General features: G+C 49.8%; 2 protein-coding genes and 1 long non-coding RNA gene across 6 annotated transcripts; 1 reads left to right on the top strand and 2 right to left on the bottom strand.

Moving 5' to 3' along the window:
* Positions 1 to 6216: 6216 nt before the first annotated feature.
* LOC103654455 (uncharacterized) lies at positions 6217 to 7268 on the bottom strand. Its single transcript, XR_002268863.1, has 3 exons — positions 6654 to 7268; positions 6405 to 6550; positions 6217 to 6297 (listed from the first exon to the last, which is right to left on the bottom strand). It is a non-coding gene; the product is annotated as an uncharacterized lncRNA (long non-coding RNA).
* A 947-nt stretch (positions 7269 to 8215) lies between these two features.
* Positions 8216 to 10437, top strand: LOC103654457 (WEB family protein, chloroplastic-like). Of its 3 annotated transcripts, none has more exons than NM_001330591.1 (2): positions 8216 to 8900; positions 9050 to 10291. In NM_001330591.1, exon 2 carries the CDS (start codon positions 9062 to 9064, stop codon positions 10190 to 10192), a length of 1131 nt encoding a protein of 376 aa, NP_001317520.1. In that variant the 5' UTR covers positions 8216 to 8900; positions 9050 to 9061; the 3' UTR covers positions 10193 to 10291. The 3 variants fall into 3 exon arrangements, with proteins under 3 accessions (NP_001317520.1, XP_008679508.1, XP_008679507.1); XM_008681286.4 differs by having other exon boundaries at positions 8540 to 8903; positions 9046 to 10437; XM_008681285.4 differs by having other exon boundaries at positions 8563 to 8900; positions 9046 to 10437.
* Positions 8362 to 13881, bottom strand: LOC103654456 (pentatricopeptide repeat-containing protein At4g02750). Of its 2 annotated transcripts, XM_020552800.2 has the most exons (4): positions 12928 to 13881; positions 10881 to 12314; positions 10740 to 10792; positions 9599 to 10124 (listed from the first exon to the last, which is right to left on the bottom strand). In XM_020552800.2, the coding sequence occupies exons 1-2, from the start codon at positions 13655 to 13657 to the stop codon at positions 11341 to 11343; spliced, it is 1704 nt and encodes a 567-aa protein (XP_020408389.1). In that variant the 5' UTR covers positions 13658 to 13881; the 3' UTR covers positions 9599 to 10124; positions 10740 to 10792; positions 10881 to 11340. The 2 variants fall into 2 exon arrangements, with proteins under 2 accessions (XP_020408388.1, XP_020408389.1); XM_020552799.1 differs by lacking the exon at positions 10740 to 10792 and having other exon boundaries at positions 8362 to 10124.
* Between the last annotated feature and the right edge of the window lie 6242 nt (positions 13882 to 20123).

The following is a 20123-nucleotide window of genomic DNA, read 5'->3' as shown; positions in this document are numbered from 1 at the left end:
TGCTCGAAACAAGAGGAAAAAAGACGGCGGCTTCACGAGCGCAGCGAGGGTGTGTTCTTCTGGCCTCGGCGGCCGCAGAAAGCACACGCTACAAGATGATCTGATCCTGCAGGCTCGGGTCTTCACGCTGAAGGGAGCCGTAGCACCCTCGGCATCGACGACGTCTTCAGCAAAATCCGACCCGACCTCGGGCGGCGACGCGGTCCAGGGGCTCCTCCGGGAATCCGGCCCGAGCAGGCGGCTCGACCGGTTACCCCTGGGGCCTCGGTCAACCGGCTTCCAAGGGCGTCAGCCCGACCCGAGGCCTCGACTGATCGACTTTGGCGTCGGCTCCGCTGACGGACAACACGGCTAGGCTCCGGCCAACCAGGTTCCCATTCTCGAGCCAACTCCGCCTCTGTTCATACTGATATCGCTACCCTTGGCCTTGGTCCACCGAAGGGCGGCCGAGGGGTCTCTTTAACTAAGCTAGAGGAGCCCCAGACAACAAGGCCGAACGGGCCGAGGGATTCCTACGCCTCCGGGATACGGATACCTCACCCGTCACCTTGACACGGGACAACTCATGCTTGGAAAAGCGGTTCAGATAATCAACAGGCGAGACTTAGTGCTCGAAAATGAGGAAAAAACACGGCTCCATGCCGAAATTACATACACGTTCAGGCCTCGACAGCCACAATGAACAAACTCACTGGCATTCAAAGTGCCATTACAAACGGAACTCCGGTTCCCCCTCCGCAGGTACGAACAACCCCACTCCGAGGGGGAAGGCCTGCGGAGCAACGGAAGGCCGACGAACGGCGCGCCGTCACCTGCTCCAGCAGCGGCGACGACGACGCCTTCTGCTCCGAGGGACCAAGCAGCGGCAATGCCGGCCTCGGGCTAGATGCCGCTGCCAGGAGGCCCCCGCCCATGCCGAAACTCGTAAGGCAAGGACGGGCAGAAGGCCGTAGAGTTGGAGGTCAGCCCGTGGCCGGCCCCGGCTATCTCGCCGGCAGCGGAACCTCTTCAAGCTGCCGTGGCGGATGCCGGCACCACGAGCGGCTCCGAAGCCACTCGCGCCTGAAAGCCAGGCACGCTGCAGCTGCCAGCGCCGCGGACGACGGCCGCCTTTCCCTTCGATCACTGAGTGAAGGGGCGGGCCGCCGCCCACGCGAGGGCAGACCTCAACTCTGCGCACTCCCCTCCCCAGCCCTGGTGATGAAAATCCTTGAGGCTGAGGGAGGGGAAGAGGCCGCAGCCCGGCTCGCTTTCCCCCACCATCAAGCCGGAGGTCGCCATCTCAGGTGACCGCCGGCGGAGGGGAGCAGCCGGGCATCATGATGAAAATCCTTGAAGCCGAACGATGGCTGAGAAGTACCAACTCCCATGGAGTTGCGTTCCCCCAACGAGGAGGCGGAAAGGCGGCGGATACCCCCCATCCGGGGGCTTGGAAGATGGGAAGACACGACGCTTAAGGGAGGAAGAAGTCATGGTTGCCTTCCGAAAGGAGTCTCCCTCCTTTTAAAGGCAACTCTCCCTACGTGCGCCCCCAGGTGCCACGGGCTGAGTCTTCTCCAACACGCTCCAAGGCCCTCCCCTGCGACTCGGGGGCTGGGTCCCGCATGTCATGCAAGCCGGCTCAGGGCAGAAGAAGCCAAACCGCCGCGCGTGGTGCGCACGACCGTCCAGCGGTTACAAGCGACCCCCCATTTTCGCCCAGACCAACGGGCAGAAGGGGCGGGCAGCCATGCAGGCGGCATGCAACCGCGCCAGATGGGCGCGCTTCTCCGACTTCTGACACGCCAGTTTGGGAACCCAGGCCCACGCGTCGAGCAACCGGCGCGCCAGTTACTGCATGCAAGCAACCGCACCGCCACTTGTGCCACCGTCGCGCCTCTTCGGTGGCGGAGCCAATGCCGCGACTCGAGGCGACCCAACAGCGCCAGCCAGGCGCGTCGGTCAAAGCGACCGAAAGTGGGCCGGCAGTAATAGCGGTGGTAGGCGGGCGGGCGCAGCGGTCACGTCGTCAGCCAGGCTCACGTCCCATCCCGGGACAGCAAGAGAGCCTCCTCTCACGGCGTGGAGACGGTGCACCCGTGACCCGTTCCTCGAACGGATCGCCCACGCGCAACGGCCACCCCGCCAACCACTCACCCCGTCGCATTAACTCCGCGGCGGGACAGGCGGCGTCTCTGACGGGAGGAGCGCGCGACGCTTCACCTTCGCCATGATAACCGCGTCAGAAAAGGTACGCCACGTCGTCCGATTTCGTATCCTTTTCCGTTTTCCTCTTTCTCTATCTCTTGCAACAGGGACCGGGAAAGGGGGATACCCCGAAAGGGATCCTTCTCCGCGAAGGAACTGGGCTCCGAGCCCCCCATTACTGATCAGGGGTTCGAAGGCTGGCCCTCCGAAGGGTTCAACAGTCGCCTCAGATCGCGTGGGCCCGACACCCACTACTGGTCAGGGGTTCGAAGGCCAGCCCCCCGAAGGGCTCCATGGCCGCCTCAGGCTACCCGGGCTCCGCGCCCATTACTGATCAGGGGTTCGAAGGCTGGCCCCCGAAGGGTTCACAGTCGCCTCAGACACCGAGCGAGGGATGACCAGGGGTACGTTCGATACATAACCGAGGCTCGGGCTGCGCTCCTGAGGTACCCTAGGACATTTCCGAGACCAGCGGGAACGATCTTGTAACGGAATCCCATCGGAGGGAGGCATCGAGCCCTCGGACCCCGTCGCCAGGGGACCGGGTCCGGCAAATCACCCGCAGGTACTTTTGGGCGTGCCTCTGGGCCCCTAGCCGACCCCCAACGAACGGGGCACGGACGTCCACTCGGATTACCCGCTTGCAGCTCACCGGAGACACCATGTTCGGTGCCCATCGAGGGTAACATGGCGCACTCCCCCCCTCCTCCTTGCGGAAAGGCGACGTAGGGGCGTATGTAAAAAGTCGAGTCTGTCCCTGATCGTCCTCTCGCCCTGTGCAGAGGCTCGGGGGCTGCTCTCGCAAAAACCGGCTCCGGCCGAATCGTTGACAGCGTCAACATACCAGCCCGAGAGTTTGGGCCCCGACCGTGCACCCGGGCTACGGCCAGTTCGGATGAGGGAACGACCAGACCAGCCGAAGCGTTAAGCGAAGTATTAAGACCTCGAAGGAGTGTAACCACTCCTCCGAGGCCTCGGGGGCTACACCCGGCGGGTGCGCTCGCGCGCACCCGCCGGAACGAAAGGCAACCGAGAAAGGCTGGTCCCCTTGCAAAAAAGTGCGACAAAAGCCTCCAAGCGAGTGCTAACACTCCCTTCGAGGCTCGGGGGCTACTGTCGGGGACCATAATTAGGGGTACCCTCAAGACGCCTAATTCTCAGCTGGTAACCCCCATCAGCATAAAGCTGCAAAGGCCTGATGGGTACGATTAAGTCAGGGATCAGTCCACACGAGTGACTCGATCTTGCTTCACCCGAGCCTAGCCTCGGCCAAGGGCAGCCGACCTCGAGAGACTTTCGTCTCGCCCGAGGCCCCCTTTTTATGGCGGACACATCACCGGCTCGCCCGAGGCCTTGGCTTCGCTCAGAAGCAACCTTGACTAAATCGCCACACCGACTGACCAAATTGCAGGGGCATTTAACGCAAAGGTGGCCTGACACCTTTATCCTGACACGCGCCCCCGGCAGAGCCGAAGTGACCGCCGTCACTCCACCGCTCCACTAACCAGTCTGACAGAGGGACAGCGCCGCCTGCGCCACCCCGACTGCAGTGCCACTCGACAGAGTGAGTCTGACAGGCAGTCTGGCCTTGCCAAAGGCGCCACGGCGAACTCCGCTCCGCCCGACCCCAGGGCTCGGACTCGGGCTAAGACCCGGAAGACGGCGAACTCCGCTCCGCCCGACCCCAGGGCTCGGACTCGGGCTAAGACCCGGAAGACGGCGAACTCCGCTCTGCCCGACCCCAGGGCTCGGACTCGGGCTAAGACCCGGAAGACGGCGAACTCCGCTCCGCCCGACCCCAGGGCTCGGACTCGGGCTAAGACCCGGAAGACGGCGAACTCTGCTCCGCCCGACCCCAGGGCTCGGACTCGGGCTAAGACCCGGAAGACGGCGAACTCCGCTCCGCCCGACCCCAGGGCTCGGACTCGGGCTAAGACCCGGAAGACAACGAAACTCCGCTTCGCCCGACCCCAGGGCTCGGACTCCGCCCTGGCCTCGGCCGAACGACTTCCGCCTCGCCCGACCCCTTGGCTCGGGCTCGGCCACGGCAACAGAAGGCAGGCTCAACCTCGGCTTCGGAGGAACCCCCACGTCGCCCTGCCTAGGGCACAGACCGCCACGTCAACAGGAGGCGCCATCATCATCCTACCCCGAATCGACTCGGGTCACGGAGAACAAGACCGGCGTCTCATCCGGCCAGCTCTGCCGGAGGGGCAATGATGGCGCTCCACAAGCTCTATGACGACGGCGGCCCCCAGCTCTCTTACGGAAGCAGGACGACGTCAGCAGGGACTCTACCGCTCCAACAGCTGTCCCTCCGCCAGGCTCCGCCGCACCTCCGACAGCCACGACATCACGCCAGCAGGGTGCCCCGATCTCTCCGGCTGCCACATTGGCATTTACCTAGGGCGCTAGCTCTCCCTCCGCTAGACACGTAGCACTCTGCTACACCCCCCATTGTACACCTGGATCCTCTCCTTACGACTATAAAAGGGAGGACCAGGGCCTTCTCAGAGAAAGTTGGCCGCGCGGGACCGAGGACGGGACAGGCGCTCTCTTGGGGCCGCTCGCTTCCCTCACCCGCGTGGACGCTTGTAACCCCCCTACTGCAAGCGCACCCGACCTGGGCGCGGGACGAACACGAAGGCCGCGGGACTTCCACCTCTCTCACGCTCGACTCCGGCCACCTCGCCTCTCCCCCCTTCGCGCTCGCCCACGCGCTCGACCCATCTGGGCTGGGGCACGCAGCACACTCACTCGTCGGCTTAGGGACCCCCCTGTCTCGAAACGCCGACAGGTCCAGTGTGCACTGGACCGATACTACGCAAGGTCTGGTGCACATGTAGTATGTGCAATTCAGCCCATTTACTTCTAACAACTATTTGGGGTGGTTGGGGCTATAAATACTCCCAACCAGCACATTCATTATACAAGAGCTACACCAACCATTGATACATCAAGTGCAACAACTCCCACGCATTCAATGGCCTCCAAGTGCTAAAATCAAAGTGATTCAAGCCCGAGTGAACTAATGTCTTGTGAGAGTTTCTTGATTTGAGTTTTTGACAAGTTCTTGTGGTCTTCCTTTGAGTTTCTTCCTTCTCCTAACCTCATTCTCAAGTTGTAACGAGCTAGCAAGAGACATCTAAGTGTGTGGTGATCCTTGTGGGACTTGGTGTCCCTGGAAAAGAGAAGAAAACTCGCTCGATCTTGGTGACCAGTCAAGAGAGGGAAAGGGTTAAAAGAGACATGTCCTTAGTGGACACCTCAACGAGGACTAGGTTCTTTGGAATCGAACCTCGGGAAACAAATCGCCCGCGTCTGTGTTTGATCCTCATTTGTGATTTGCTTCTTCACCCCCCTCCTCTCTCTCTAGTTCTCTTGCTTGTGCTTGATTTCATATCAAATTATGTTGCTCCCAAAAGGAATCTGCAGCCGTTTGAGCAACTTGTGCAAGAACACTTTCCTCCACACTTTGATCTTACTTATTCTCGTTCTAACGCTAACCCGGGGTTGAAGTTTGTGTTTTAAGTTCTATGTTTCAGGTTTTTGCCTATTCACCCCCCTCTAGGTGACTTTCAAAGGTCCGATGATTTTTAAAGAATTATCTGAAGTCAAGTAGTTCCTGAACGGCGAGGTCCGGTGCACCAAACCTAGGGTCCGATGCCCAGACTGATGAAGCCTTCGGTGGGGCTCTCTGGATAGACGATCTAGTGTACCACCAGACTAATCCGGTGAGCCCCAAAATAGCCAATACTTTGCTCTTTTGAGCAAAACTTCTCCAATTCGTATTGGTTGGTCTTAGGAGCTATTTTATGGCTTAGACAAGCATATTTAGAGTATGTTTGACATGCCTAAGTCATATGTTCATACCTTTAGCTTATCTCCCTTTTAGATTTCCTATTTCAACTCAAACACAAGTCCAAAAAGCACTTTTTTCTAGAAATCGAGTTAGAGAGCAAACCAAAGTGTTAGAAACATTCTAATAAATGTATGCAACATATTCAAAGGTTAAAACTTCATTGTTTTACCCTTTTTCAAAATGTTGCACCCCTTGGCCTTCTTTGAGCTCATTTGGACTTGACATCTTCAATTTGCACTTGAGTGAACCTGTGCTTATAGACTTAGTAAACCAGTTAGTCGATGATGATGTGTTGGTCATTTAATCACCAAAACTTTATAGAAATGGCTTAATTGCCCATTTTCCTTTCACTCACCATTCTTTTCGCCAATCAAATATGTCTATCAACTCCATAGGTATGGTTGACTACGACCTCATCCTCATCCTGTTGATGGTTGTCTGTGTCGATTCCTGTTTGACTTTGCAATCCACTCTTGCTTAGCCCATACCTCACACAAAGCCCTATAAGCATGCAGTCGATATTTAATCCATGAAAGAGTTACCTGCATCTAAGTGTTAACACATACAATCACATCTGAATGAACTGGTACACTAGATTTTTTACCTCCATGTATTGGTCCACACTCAAGTAGACATCTAAATACCGTCGAAAGTTGTTTATAGAATGACCTCGACGCTTCATGTACGGGTTCACATCCTATAGGCGAGCATTGGAAAACGCATCCTTGCACACCTTCGCATTTTTTCTAGTACTCAGTCTGCATGCTCCTGAGCCTCAGATTCCACATGATAGCGCCTATGTCCAACATCTATAATAACATTATTATCAAACAATTCATAAAACCTTAGTATCAAACAATATTCTTACCCAAAAATCGCCTCTGACGGGCCCTAAGTTGTTCCATATATAGCACGTAGAGCTAATACGAATATAATGTCTACTTGAGTTGTTCTCCAGCTGCACGTTGTATATAATGCAGTGGAGAACAACATGGTGACATCCGAAATGTCTCTTGGACCCTGAGGCCCGTCATAAATACCACGTTCTATCGACCACTTCGAGGCTATCTATAAAGGGGACGATTCTAGACAGGTATGTCTCACATACGTGGAGCATGTGTGACGAGCCTGTCTGAAACGGGTGACATATATGTTTTGTTACTAAACAAAATTCTACGACGCATGCTAATAAGAAAGTAAAGTACTAAGAAATTTTGTAACATACTTATTAAGCTAAACAATAATATCATGTTAATATGGAATTCAAGTAAAAATCTCGAACCACTAAATAGAAAAACATGTGCTATTAATCAAATCAAACTAAGTAATAATACATGTTAACATGGAATTTAAGTTAAACATTATACAAACAATTAATCACGCAGTTATACAAACAATTAAACAATCAAATACTAATCAAAGAATAGTTAAACATGTCGCTAATCACTAATTTCAGCAGCTATTGAAAAAAACCGCGAAAAATTAAACTATTAAAAATAGACAATCACCTAGCTAGAGCCACCGAGGATGGGTAGGAACAGTGGCGTGGCATTGGGACAGGTGGCGCGGTGATAGACGACGTGGTGTCATGGCGGTGACAACATGGTCAACGCGGAGTCGAGATGCGGAGGGGCGAAGCGATGACGGGGACGAACGGTGGCATGGCCAAGGAGGGCGGGGACAACGACAGCGCTAGGCTCTGCGGGTAGGGGCCAAGCTCGTGGTGGCGTTGTAGGGGAGGGCACGGGCGACAACGCGCGTCAGGACCGGGGGCGCGTGTGAGGAGTTGACCGAATGAAAGAGAAAGGCTGTTGGGGCCCTATTAAAGGACTATTTTCGGCAGCTAAAGTCAGGGCTACCAAAAATGAGGATTATTTTCGACGTTGAGGGTTATGGTCACTAAAAATTAAAGGCTATTTTCGGCAGCGATGTGCTTGGCCGCCGAAAATGGTGTTGTTTACTATAGTGTGACCACATTTTTATGTGTATACCTTTGACCTCGCTATTTTCTTTTTAAAAAAGGGTGCAGCTAACACAATACCTTTGACATTCTCAACACTGTAATAACAATTTAGTTGTTTTCAATTTAAAAACACTGTACGCAAGCATCCTTGACGCTAAAACTGCTCGGTTCCTCAGGAGGTGCCGGCCAGTGATCTCAACTCAACATGGTGAAACCAGCGGTGTGTGTTGGAGTGGTTCACAAACCGAATAAACGAAGTTTTAAACGCCATTTGCGTACACCCTCCACAGCTGCCATCAATTGATTTGGGCCAGCCAGCGCATCAAATATCTACACATTTTCCCTCGCAAAAAAAACGTTAATAGGTGTTAAACGGGGGTGCAAAGGCCCCCCAAATTGTCAGGTATCAAATGTGCATATAAACATGCTACGTGCACATCATTTTCTTTCTCGATTCCATATGGCCAATACGTGCACGCTACTAAGAATTTTCCTTCTTTGGCAAGGAAGAAAATACTAATCAATTCATGATTGAACATCGTGTGGAGCTGGACTGGAGGTGTCATTGTTGCCATCCTGAACCGTGTTGCCATCCTTTCGGTATGCGGCAGCACAAAAATCTAAAGAGACCACGCCTTGACCATGTCCTCAATTCCGTCCATCTTCTCCTCTGTCTTCCCCTTTTCCTTCTAACGACACCAGGAGAGAAATTTCCTCCTGTGCGCGTGAAACAATTTTCCTCCTCGCCACGAGATCATCTCCAACTCAATGGAAGACCTAAAAGTTACGGCTTCATAGTCCCATCCCACCACGAGGGGCACGGTGGTCGGTGGGTTGAGGGTTCTCAGCTGGCTGGAGACTGGAGCATATGTTTTCTTTCAAGTCCAGGTAGTGGTATTAGTTTCCCTACTTTTCCTTATTCATGCATCAAGTTCTGGGATCATGTTTGTGAGCATTAGATCCCTGCTGATTCGTTCCGTTCTTGTATCGATTCCTGTCGCCAATCCATAAGCTGCGTTTCTGTTGACGTCAGGCAGAGTCAGGGTTTCATGGGGGAATCAGACGTGAAGGAACAGCAGCCGAACAGGCTGCAGGAGGAGCTGAGGAAGGAGAAAGAGAAGGCACGCGCCCTAGACGAGATACAAGACCTGCAAGGCGAACTGGAGGCAGCAAGAGATTCAGAGAAGAAGATGCTGCTGTCATTGCAGGCTCAAACAAAGCAGCTTGAGCAGACCAAAGTATCCCTGGAAGAGGCCAAGATTGAGATAGCTTCGCTACGAGACAGTAGGCAGCCGTTCAAGAATTTCAGGAGAAGGGGTTTGATGTCATTCTCCTTTGCCGACCCTGGCGAGGCGGAGACATGGTCGCTACAGCGTGAGCTCAGGTTAGCTGTGGAATCCGAGGAGAAGTGCAACAAGGCCATGGATGACTTGGCCATTGCCTTGACTGAACAAACCACAGAGGCCAGAGAAGCAAATGTGAAGCTTTCATTGGCGCAAGCCGAGTTGAATAATGCAAGGACCCAAGTGGAGACCTTGAAGGCCTCGCTAGAAAGCACAGAGGGCAAGCTCCAGTTGGCACTGGAAGAGGCAGACCGGCTAAAAGTCGAGTCAGATGAATTGGCAGCTGCCTCAAAAGAAAAAGAGAGAGGGCTCGTTGATTGCATCAAGATGTTTGAGGAGGACCTAAGTAAAGGAAAGGAAGAGAACGATAAGCTGATTGAATCACAGAGGGTGACCAGAGATGAGAATTCTCGGCTGAGAGAGATGCTGAAGCATGCGGTGGGCGAAGCTAATGTAGCAAGAGAATCGCTGGAGATTGCCAGAGTGGAGAATTCTCGCCTTAACGAAGAGATGTTTAAGAAAGAGAGTACCTTGCAGAGTATCAACCAAGAATATGAATCCCTCAAGATCAGCGAGGCAGCCGCACAGAGTAGCATTAAAGAATTGAAGGATATGATTGATGCTATGTTCAGTTCTGAGTCGACCAAAACGTCAGCAGAAGCATCACCTCGTGAGGCCAAGGGAAGCAAGATGAAGGAAACTTCTGTGGCAGCAGATTATGTGTATTCTGATGTCGAAAGATCTACTCGTCTGGACGACATAAAAAACCCTGGAAAGCAGAAAAAGAAGACAATTCTCAGAAAATTTGGTGAAATAATGAAGAAAAGAAACTCCTAAATTGTAATCTAGTATTACGAAAGCAGTATATCTTCCATTTTGTTTGTTCAGATCCCTTGAGCACACAGGACAGCTAGAATGCCAAGATTTACAATGATGAAAAGATGTGTGGGGTAACATTTTTTTTCTTTTTTTACTTCATGCCATGGATTTAGACTACAAAGAATGGAGCATACTGTACATACATGTCAAAATACAGAGAATGAAATAAGAAAGTGTCATAGCCTTTTTTTATGGTTTTATAAGTTTCTGCATTTTAGAATCTCTATAAATCCTTGGCCTGCTATATGCAACTAAGTAGCCCATGTTCCCAGAGTACAGTATGCCCAAATTACCCCATCGTTCTGGGAAATATGTTGATAATGAGGATATTTAACTTGTGTCAAGGTTCTGCAAAGAGCATATTTACAAGTTAATTATGTGTGATTTATGGAGCACTGGAATCCGCCACCAACTGGATAGGCCTAAGTAAAACTGCATAAAAGTATTTCATTACGAGGTTTAAGGAAAACTAAAATGTCTGTGGAGGACACACTGTCTGAAGTACCATATCACTTTCCATTAGGTAATTTGTATTTTTCCTAGATGTTGCTGTGAAACCTGCAAATATGCCTAAAGTAAGTTGGATCTAGATTTTTGCCGAAACACTATTAGGTCCAAGGACAACACAAATGAATACGATTATTACCTTTAAGAACTGCTCATTATAATTTGTAGCTCCAACCATCAAGTTTTCCAAAAACTTGAGTCCCTTCCTTTCTTTTTTTTTCTTGCAAAGAATTGTGTCATCATAACAATAGCCACTAAACTTGGCTGTTTAAAGGACATGCTGGATTGTTGGAATCCTATGTGGCCGAGGTGAGAGCAAGTTTGGTTCTATGGCTAGCTTTGCCAGGCAAGCATAACCTTGCCCACGATGGTGAGCAGCTTTGCCTCACTCTTGTTAGAAAAGAAAATCTGGAAAGCACAGGCACCAAGGCGATGCTAACCAGAGAACCAAACTCTGATTCCACACCAACCCCTTGCCCAGCTAGGTGACACAGTAACCTGTAAAGAATCCAAACATGCCCATACTCCAAAAAAAATGATCCTTGAACTCATAAGATACTGAGCAGAGTGGATGTTCCAAATGGCATGAGCACTTGAGATTATGAAAAGTGACCACATTCTTGTGCCAGCTCTACCATTATATGAGCTTCATTGGTGACCATTCGCATATGGAAGCTGATTTTTCTCAGCTCAGATATGATCTTTCTCATCTCTGGATGAGATGCATCTCCACCCACAAACATATGAACTTCATTTCCAATCTCAGTCCAACTGTATCCAGGTTGTTTCTTCACACCTCTTTCTTTCATCTGACCTCTTATTTGATTGACTTGACCCCACATGCCAGCAGCAGCATATATATTCGAAAGAATCACATAAGGACCTGAACTTTGAGAGTCTGATTGAACAAGCATCTTAGCAGCAAGTTCACCGAGTTGCACGTTACCATGTATCTGACATGCTCCAAGCAAAGAGCCCCATACATTTTTCTCAGCTTTTAATGGCATATGTTTTATATAACTAGAAGCTTTCTCCAATTGTCCTGCTCGGCTCAATATATCCACAATACAAGCATAGTGTTCAGCTCTTGGGGATATGGCGTATTTAGATGACATCAGATCGAACAATTTCAAGCTGGCATCCACCATGCCAACATGCCCGCATGCCGATAACACACTAAGGAAGGTGATATCATCAGGAATAAGTCCAGTCACTTCCATCTCATGGAAAAGTGCTATAACTTTCTGATATTTGCCATGTTGTGCATATGCAGCAATTATTGTGTTCCAAGAAACAATATCCTTGGTTCTAAGATTGATGAAGACTAACTCTGACTCACCCACATTGCCGCATTTACTGTACATTGTCATCAAGGCATTAGAAAAAGAGATGCCAGATTCTAGCATTGCTTTGATGGCAATAGCATGTGTGGATTTTCCTTGCCTGAGCAAAGCAAGGGCAGAACAAGCTGTCAGGACTGCAATAAGAGTCGCATGATCCGGTTTTACACCTTCTCTGAACATTAAAGCATGCAATCTCATGGCTTCTTCCCCGTGTCCATTGTGAACATATCCTGCAGAGACAAGAAGTGAACCATGAGGCTTTCTACCATTGCATAATCAGTGGCACAATTAATAAAAGGGAGAGATGCATGATATTTATATTTGATTATGTTTACTATAAGTTTCATCCTTAACAAAAAAAATGCAGTGACAGGATTATCTGAATCATTGTGTCAAGAACAATATAAGGTATGAATCATGAGCTAAAAGCTTGAGCTTCCATAGTCTGTCAACATGAATGTTGCATTCACCAATATATCATTTTTAATCTAGAAAAAAGAAAAGGAAATTAAAGCATGGACTCACAAAAGTTTAAAATGTTGAGGTATTCAAGTAGAAGGTCAAATGTTAAGGGAAAAAAGGCAAGTCATAGCTTCAGAGTGTTACAGCCGTTAGTGCGTGTACACTTTGTAAATTGTAATCCGCAAGAAGTTTATTGCACATAAACATTCTTCAAAGCTTATTATCTATTGTTTGAAGCAACTCGAGAGAGAAACAAGAAGGATTCTAATGCGCACAATGACAAAAGGTAGCTGAGGAATGCGGGTGGGCAGCCTCATCTCCAGCTTGAACATCTAGCCAAGATGAAACCATGGGAAAGATGGTTCACAATGTAGGACATACCAGCAATCATGGCATTCCAGGAGATGACATCCTTGGCACGAATCCCATCAAACAGCCTCCTAGCGCTATCCACATCCCCCTGTTTGCAGTGTCCAGTGATCATCGCAGTGCATGCCACAACATTCTTCTCGGGCATCGCTTCAAACAATTCCCTCGCCTCGACAAACATGCCATTCTCAACACACCCACTGATCATCGCGGCCCACGACACCAAATTCCTGTCTGGCATGGAGTCAAACACCTCCCGCGCCCTCTCCACCTCACCGCGCCGCGCGAGCCAGTCCACCATGGTTGTATACGACACCACGTTCCTCTCGGGCATTTCGTCGAACAGCCTCTGGGCGTCAACCACTCGGCCGAGCCGGACGAGCCCCGCGAGCATGGCGTTCCACGTGGCCACGTTGCGCTCCGGGGCGCCGGCGAAGTAGGCGGAGGCGGCGTCCAAGTCCCCGTGAGCGAGGCAGCCGGCGATGATTGAGTTCCAGGAGACGACGTCGCGGGAAGGCATGGCCTCGTCGAAGAGGCGGCGAGCGGCTGGGAGGTGGTGGCGGCCGGCGCGCCAGAGCGCGGTGAGGAGCGCGTTCCAGGAGACAACATCGCGGTGAGTCATGGCGTCGAACACTCGGCGCGCCGCGGCGACATCGCCCGCGCGGGCGAGGGCGCTGATGCGCTGGTTGTCGCGGAGGAGGCGGCGGGCGGCGAGGGAGGCGGGGCGACGGAGCGGGAGCATGTGGAGTCCTGGACACGACACGATAGCATGGGAGGGGAGGGGAGGGGAATGCAAGCCGAATTCGAGTCAAATATTGAATTCGTTGACAAAATGAGAACATAAAAGAAACAATTCAAAATCACCCATTGCAAATGCGCCCTGCTCTGTTCGGCTATTTTCCCCTCCAACAAAACAACTAACCAAAGTGCTGCATCATTGATATGCAGATTTGCCCGGAACGTGAAACAGCCATGCTGCCAAGCAGCGCAAAAATCAAGTCAGCCACCCATTCTTCTATTCTATCCAGGGGCGGAGCGCTCGGTATGGCGTAGTATGGCATGCGCCATACCTTGGCCTGATACAGCAGAGCAGAAAAACATCGCTTCCCACTGCAGGTCAATAACGACCCCACTTCTTGGCTCTGGCACAAGCACAACTACGCGACCTCGCAGGTGAGTAGTGTCATGCTAAGGCGCTCTGTGCACGACGCACAGTTGTCGCCGGCCGCCGCGTGTGGCTTGTGGCACCACACCTCCTCACCCAAGCTCGTACGTGGCCCTCCTGCTAGTTAGTGTGAGCCTTGAGTTTTCAGCCTGTGCTAGTGTTTGAGGGCTTGTTTTAGTTTGGAACTGAAGACGAAGACTCCACATAAAATATAGGCACCAAACAACATTCATTTGGATTAGAGATAAGTGGTGATACTCAGGGGCGGAGCGCTCGGTATGGCGTAGTATGGCATGCGCCATACCTTGGCCTGGTACAGCAGAGCAGAAAAACATCGCTTCCCACTCTCCCAAATGTCCTGCACTCCTTCACGATTTCGTGCCCGCTGCCATCAAATCCAGCTAAGCACTCGCTGTCAGCCCGCCACCAGCTCCGCGCTGGGCACTCCGCCTCCACGGTTTTGCCTGGCGCGCGCTGCAGGTCAATAACGACCCCACTTCTTGGCTCTGGCACAAGCACAACTACGCGACCTCGCACGTGAGTAGTGTCATGCTAAGGCGCTCTGTGCACGACGCACAGTTGTCGCCGGCCGCCGCGTGTGGCTTGTGGCACCACACCTCCTCACCCAAGCTCGTACGTGGCCCTCCTGCTAGTTAGTGTGAGCCTTGAGTTTTCAGCCTGTGCTAGTGTTTGAGGGCTTGTTTTAGTTTGGAACTGAAGACGAAGACTCCACATAAAATATAGGCACCAGACAACATTCATTTGGATTAGAGATAAGTGGTGATACTCAGGGGCGGAGCGCTCGGTATGGCGTAGTATGGCATGCGCCATACCTTGGCCTGGTACAGCAGAGCAGAAAAACATCGCTTCCCACTCTCCCAAATGTCCTGCACTCCTTCACGATTTCGTGCCCGCTGCCATCAAATCCAGCTAAGCACTCGCTGTCAGCCCGCCACCAGCTCCGCGCTGGGCACTCCGCCTCCACGGTTTTGCCTGGCGCGCGCTGCAGGTCAATAACGACCCCACTTCTTGGCTCTGACACAAGCACAACTACGCGACCTCGCACGTGAGTAGTGTCATGCTAAGGCGCTCTGTGCACGACGCACAGTTGTCGCCGGCCGCCGCGTGTGGCTTGTGGCACCACACCTCCTCACCCAAGCTCGTACATGGCCCTCCTGCTAGTTAGTGTGAGCCTTGAGTTTTCAGCCTGTGCTAGTGTTTGAGGGCTTGTTTTAGTTTGGAACTGAAGACGAAGACTCCACATAAAATATAGGCACCAAACAACATTCATTTGGATTAGAGATAAGTGGTGATACTCAGGGGCGGAGCGCTCGGTATGGCGTAGTATGGCATGCGCCATACCTTGGCCTGGTACAGCAGAGCAGAAAAACATCGCTTCCCACTCTCCCAAATGTCCTGCACTCCTTCACGATTTCGTGCCCGCTGCCATCAAATCCAGCTAAGCACTCGCTGTCAGCCCGCCACCAGCTCCGCGCTGGGCACTCCGCCTCCACGGTTTTGCCTGGCGCGCGCTGCAGGTCAATAACGACCCCACTTCTTGGCTCTGACACAAGCACAACTACGCGACCTCGCACGTGAGTAGTGTCATGCTAAGGCGCTCTGTGCACGACGCACAGTTGTCGCCGGCCGCCGCGTGTGGCTTGTGGCACCACACCTCCTCACCCAAGCTCGTACATGGCCCTCCTGCTAGTTAGTGTGAGCCTTGAGTTTTCAGCCTGTGCTAGTGTTTGAGGGCTTGTTTTAGTTTGGAACTGAAGACGAAGACTCCACATAAAATATAGGCACCAGACAACATTCATTTGGATTAGAGATAAGTGGTGATACTACTTAATAAATTCTTGTCTTATTGTTTGCTCTGTGTTGTAGTCGGTTTTGGGTACCACTGCCATACCTCATTTTTTGGTCGTGCTCCGCCACTGATTCTATCCCAGCAAGTATATGTAGCAAACATATTCAAATGCATAGTTTGGCAGCCCATGTTAATTTATCCCTGGGACATCCAAAGTATTCATAGGGAGATATCCTTGCATCTCCTCCCTGTTGCCATTTGGAAGTCCAGGGTATACTTGTTATGTATATACATACGCCTTGTCCAGAATGGTTAGAGCGAGGGCAATATGTCCACTAGCAAATTTCAATTATGTACCATCTAACACTCAATCGAAGCTAATACATTCATCACCACATCACATATAATAAGAATATATATTGACCAATAACTTTGGCATTGTAATAAGTTGATTTTCTTTTAACAAAATTCATCTCCATTCATGCATCCAGATAGATAATTAAAAATAAAGTCGAATACAATTCGTTTTCACATAAGACCCTGTAGGAAACGGGTGACGCTTAAGAGGGGGTGAATTAGGACTTCTAAAACTTTCACTAAACTAGTCCACTAATAAATCCCTAAAGCAAAACCTATGCAAATAATCAAACTAGAATGTGCAAACTAGGTTTTATCTAAGTGTTGATATCTCTACCGCAAAGGCTAAGTTTCAATATACACTATATAAGTATGAATACAAGATTGAAACTTAAATGCTTAATATAAATGTAGAAACTTAAAGAGCAAGGTAGAGATGCAAACTCTCGTAGATGACGCCGGTATTTTTACCGAGGTATCCGGAACCACGCAAGGTCCCGACTAATACTCGTTGGTGCCCATGCGCAAAGGGAAGCCCACGCGAGGGCCAAACACATCGGTCGAGTAACTCCGTAGAGAGTCGCGGGCCTTCTCCACGCGCAAGTGGTGCTCCGCTTCCGGCTCCTCTTGGACGCTCCCCGTCGTCTCCACTGTCGAGCTTCTGTCTGAAAACGCCGCGGGCCTCGTTCCCTTCGGTACACGGTGGCAGCCGTGACACAAACGTGGTTGCCACAGTCTCGCAAGACTTTCGCCCCACTTGGTACAATAATAGCTCGCGCAAGAGCCGAGGGGTTGGTGGTTTATCTAAACTCACTCAACTAACTAGAATTGACCTAGAGCAAGCGCTAAAGTGGTCTAACTAACCTAACCACTTTGTAAAGCACCTACGCTAATCACCGAGTGGTTCTATTAAGCACTTGGGTGTAAGAGCACTTGGGAGTGTCTACTATATGCCTTGGTATGTTCTTGGGCTCCCACACTTGGAAATGGCCGCTTGGGGTGTATTTATAGCTCTCAACACAAAACTAGCCGTTGGAGGAAAGCTGCTGCTTTTTGTGGTGCACCGGACAGATCGGTGGGGTCACCGGACCGCCCGATGCCCCTGTCCGGTGTGCCTAGCCGTTAGGTCTGTCAGAGCAGGTGACCGTTGGTGCGCAGGCTTTATGCACCGGACAGCCTGGACTTCACACCGGACAGTCCGGTGGTGTTCCCTCCACAGTGCCACCTGGAACTAGTCGTTAGGGCTATAGTTCCTGGTGCACTGGACAGTCCGGCGTGTGGCACCGGACAGTCCAGTGTGCCACCGAACAGTCTGGTGCTCCTGTCTGGATAGTCCGCCTGTGGCAACACGTCTTCTCTTCTTGGACTTTACTTGATCTTCTTAATGTCTTCTTTTGAGGTGTTGCTTTCCTCAATGCCTTGGTCTAAGTAACTTTAGCATCCTGTGAACTACAAACACAAACACTAGCAAACACATTAGTCCACAGATTATGTTGATCATCAAACACCACAATCTATTAAGCCAAATGGCCTAGGGTCCATTTTCCTTACAGACCCCACTTAGGAGAAAATGGGAATATAATTTCTTTTGCCATTAGAATAATGGGAGGTGCAAACCCCTTCCTTCTCCTTTCTCTAGACTTGCATGTTCCATGAGATGCAACAACAATTTCATCAACATTATGAAAGCACATGTGGTTATTCTATAATGTCTTTTTGCAGAAACTAACTAGCTAAGAAATAAGACAAACATTGTTTACCTGTAACTCTTTGAATCTAAGAAACGCAAAACTGATATAATGTGTGTTCACATATTGGTAAGTCGTAAAATCAAAAAGAACTTATGCCTCCATGCCAATGTGTCATGACATTGAAAGAAAGGCCCTAGAGAAGTGGAGGTCCTAGGTGGCTGTTGGCTAGGTGGATGGACTAGTGCCAACAGTTCAACTGTCACCACCGCCATTAGCACTTGACTAGAACCATTGCTAGAGTATCAGTTAAGGTTGATACCGTGTGCTGAATAAGAGCTACTAGTAATATAGTAGTATGCAGATTATGTCCAACATAAAAAACAACAACCAACTAGCCATGAGACAACAGAAACCACTCCAACTAATCATCATCCCCTCTCTTCTTCTAAATTGAGTAACTCTAGTCTTCAAAACGAACAACAAAAGTTTCAACATCTAGCCAAAAGAACATTTCTCAGCTGCTACAGCTAACACAAAAAAATTGTCATTGCAGTACTGATAAAGGATTCAGTGTAAAACAAAACCTATTAATGAAATAGAGCTAGTCTAGAATTAACACATCCGATGGCCACATCACAAGTTTCACATGCACACCTACCATCCTACCCAAACAGTCAAGACCCAAACAATTTTTTCACAAATCACTACCAAATGTTGCTAATGCTAGTGAGTTCATAACTAACAAGTGAGCTCATGGAAACAAGTATGTAAAGGAATAGGATAACGAAATAAACAACATGTATCTAGTGGTTGCTTGGAAGAACATACCAAATTTGCTCAGACCATTTATTGAGGCCATGCATACAGTTATAAAAAAGACATTATAAAATTTAATCATGCACTTATATACCTAACAGCACTAGTAAAAGTATGATCAAACAAACACAAAATAGATGGTGCATGTCAACCATGACAGGACTGCTGACCAATTTTCTGTTGAGGTTTGCTGCCGTCAAACCAACTTTGTTGCCTGAATAAAAAACATAATTTCTAACATGTTTAATACTTGTCACACCTGGTTTCAGAATGCAAACCGAATGCAAACCATGTACGTGCCAGGATCAAAACTCACATATACAGCGATCACATAAATGACTTATCATAACACAATGTTTTGAATAATCGTAAAGAGTAAGTAATATTATTACAGACATGAGTCATAAACATAATTTATATCAAAATGCATATATTAGAAATGTAGCCAACATAAATAAACCCACCACAAGAAGCTGACTGGGGGAGGTCGTTAGCCTAATCCTCGAACTCGTCGAAGCCCTAGAACTTCTGGAGATCTGATTCGACGCCTTCTTCTCCTTCTTTAAACATGGTGTTTGCACCAAAGGAAACCTGGTGTTTGTATGAAAGTAAGGGTGAATACACATCAACATACTTAGTAAATGTCTCGTTTAGTTGAGGTGGACTAGCATTATGTGAAGTTAGACCGATGGCAGGTTGCTTTTACTTCATCAAGTTTTATCATTAATGTAAGCTAGATTTTAATATTAAACCCAAGTTATTTCCCATAAGATATCTCCTCATAGAGGAAATATCGATACATGTATTCATGTTCATCGTAACCAAAATCATCGTCATAATTGTATCTCTAAATAGTGGAGCTCCTAAGGACGCTCTTAACCGTGAGCACGACTGATATATCAGTTTCATTCTTCTATAGAGGTCGCACACTTTACCCATGAGCCGTGATCCCTTTCTGTCCAAGGATCACGACTCCTCATTGATCACTTCTAAGGTGAACTGGCAAAGTTTCACTACATAGTCGTTACAAAGATTCCCCTAGGGTATAGTCGTCTGTTAGGTTTCACCGGTCATACAAAAACAATACCTCCCCCTAAGGGCTTGTTCGGTTATTTTCAATCCATATGGATTGGAGGGGATTAATACGGATTGGGAGAGATTTTGACTTACTAGGGATTGAAACCCCCTCAATCCCCCTCAATCCATATGGATTGGGGTAGAACCGAACAAGCCCTAAGAGGGTGACTAATAAAACCAAAACGAATGGAACCCAGCACCCACCCTTAGCAGAGCAAGCACTATGCCCTAGCCTCCATTGACGACATAACGACGAAGCAAACTACACCTCAGATTTCTCTAATTAATTAGC

The sequence above is a fragment of the Zea mays genome, chromosome 4 (genome assembly GCF_902167145.1).
Source record: "Zea mays cultivar B73 chromosome 4, Zm-B73-REFERENCE-NAM-5.0, whole genome shotgun sequence".
Lineage (NCBI taxonomy): Eukaryota > Viridiplantae > Streptophyta > Magnoliopsida > Poales > Poaceae > Zea > Zea mays.
The sequence above is the reverse complement of the archived record's forward strand: the minus strand, read 5'-3'. Positions and strand labels throughout refer to the sequence as shown.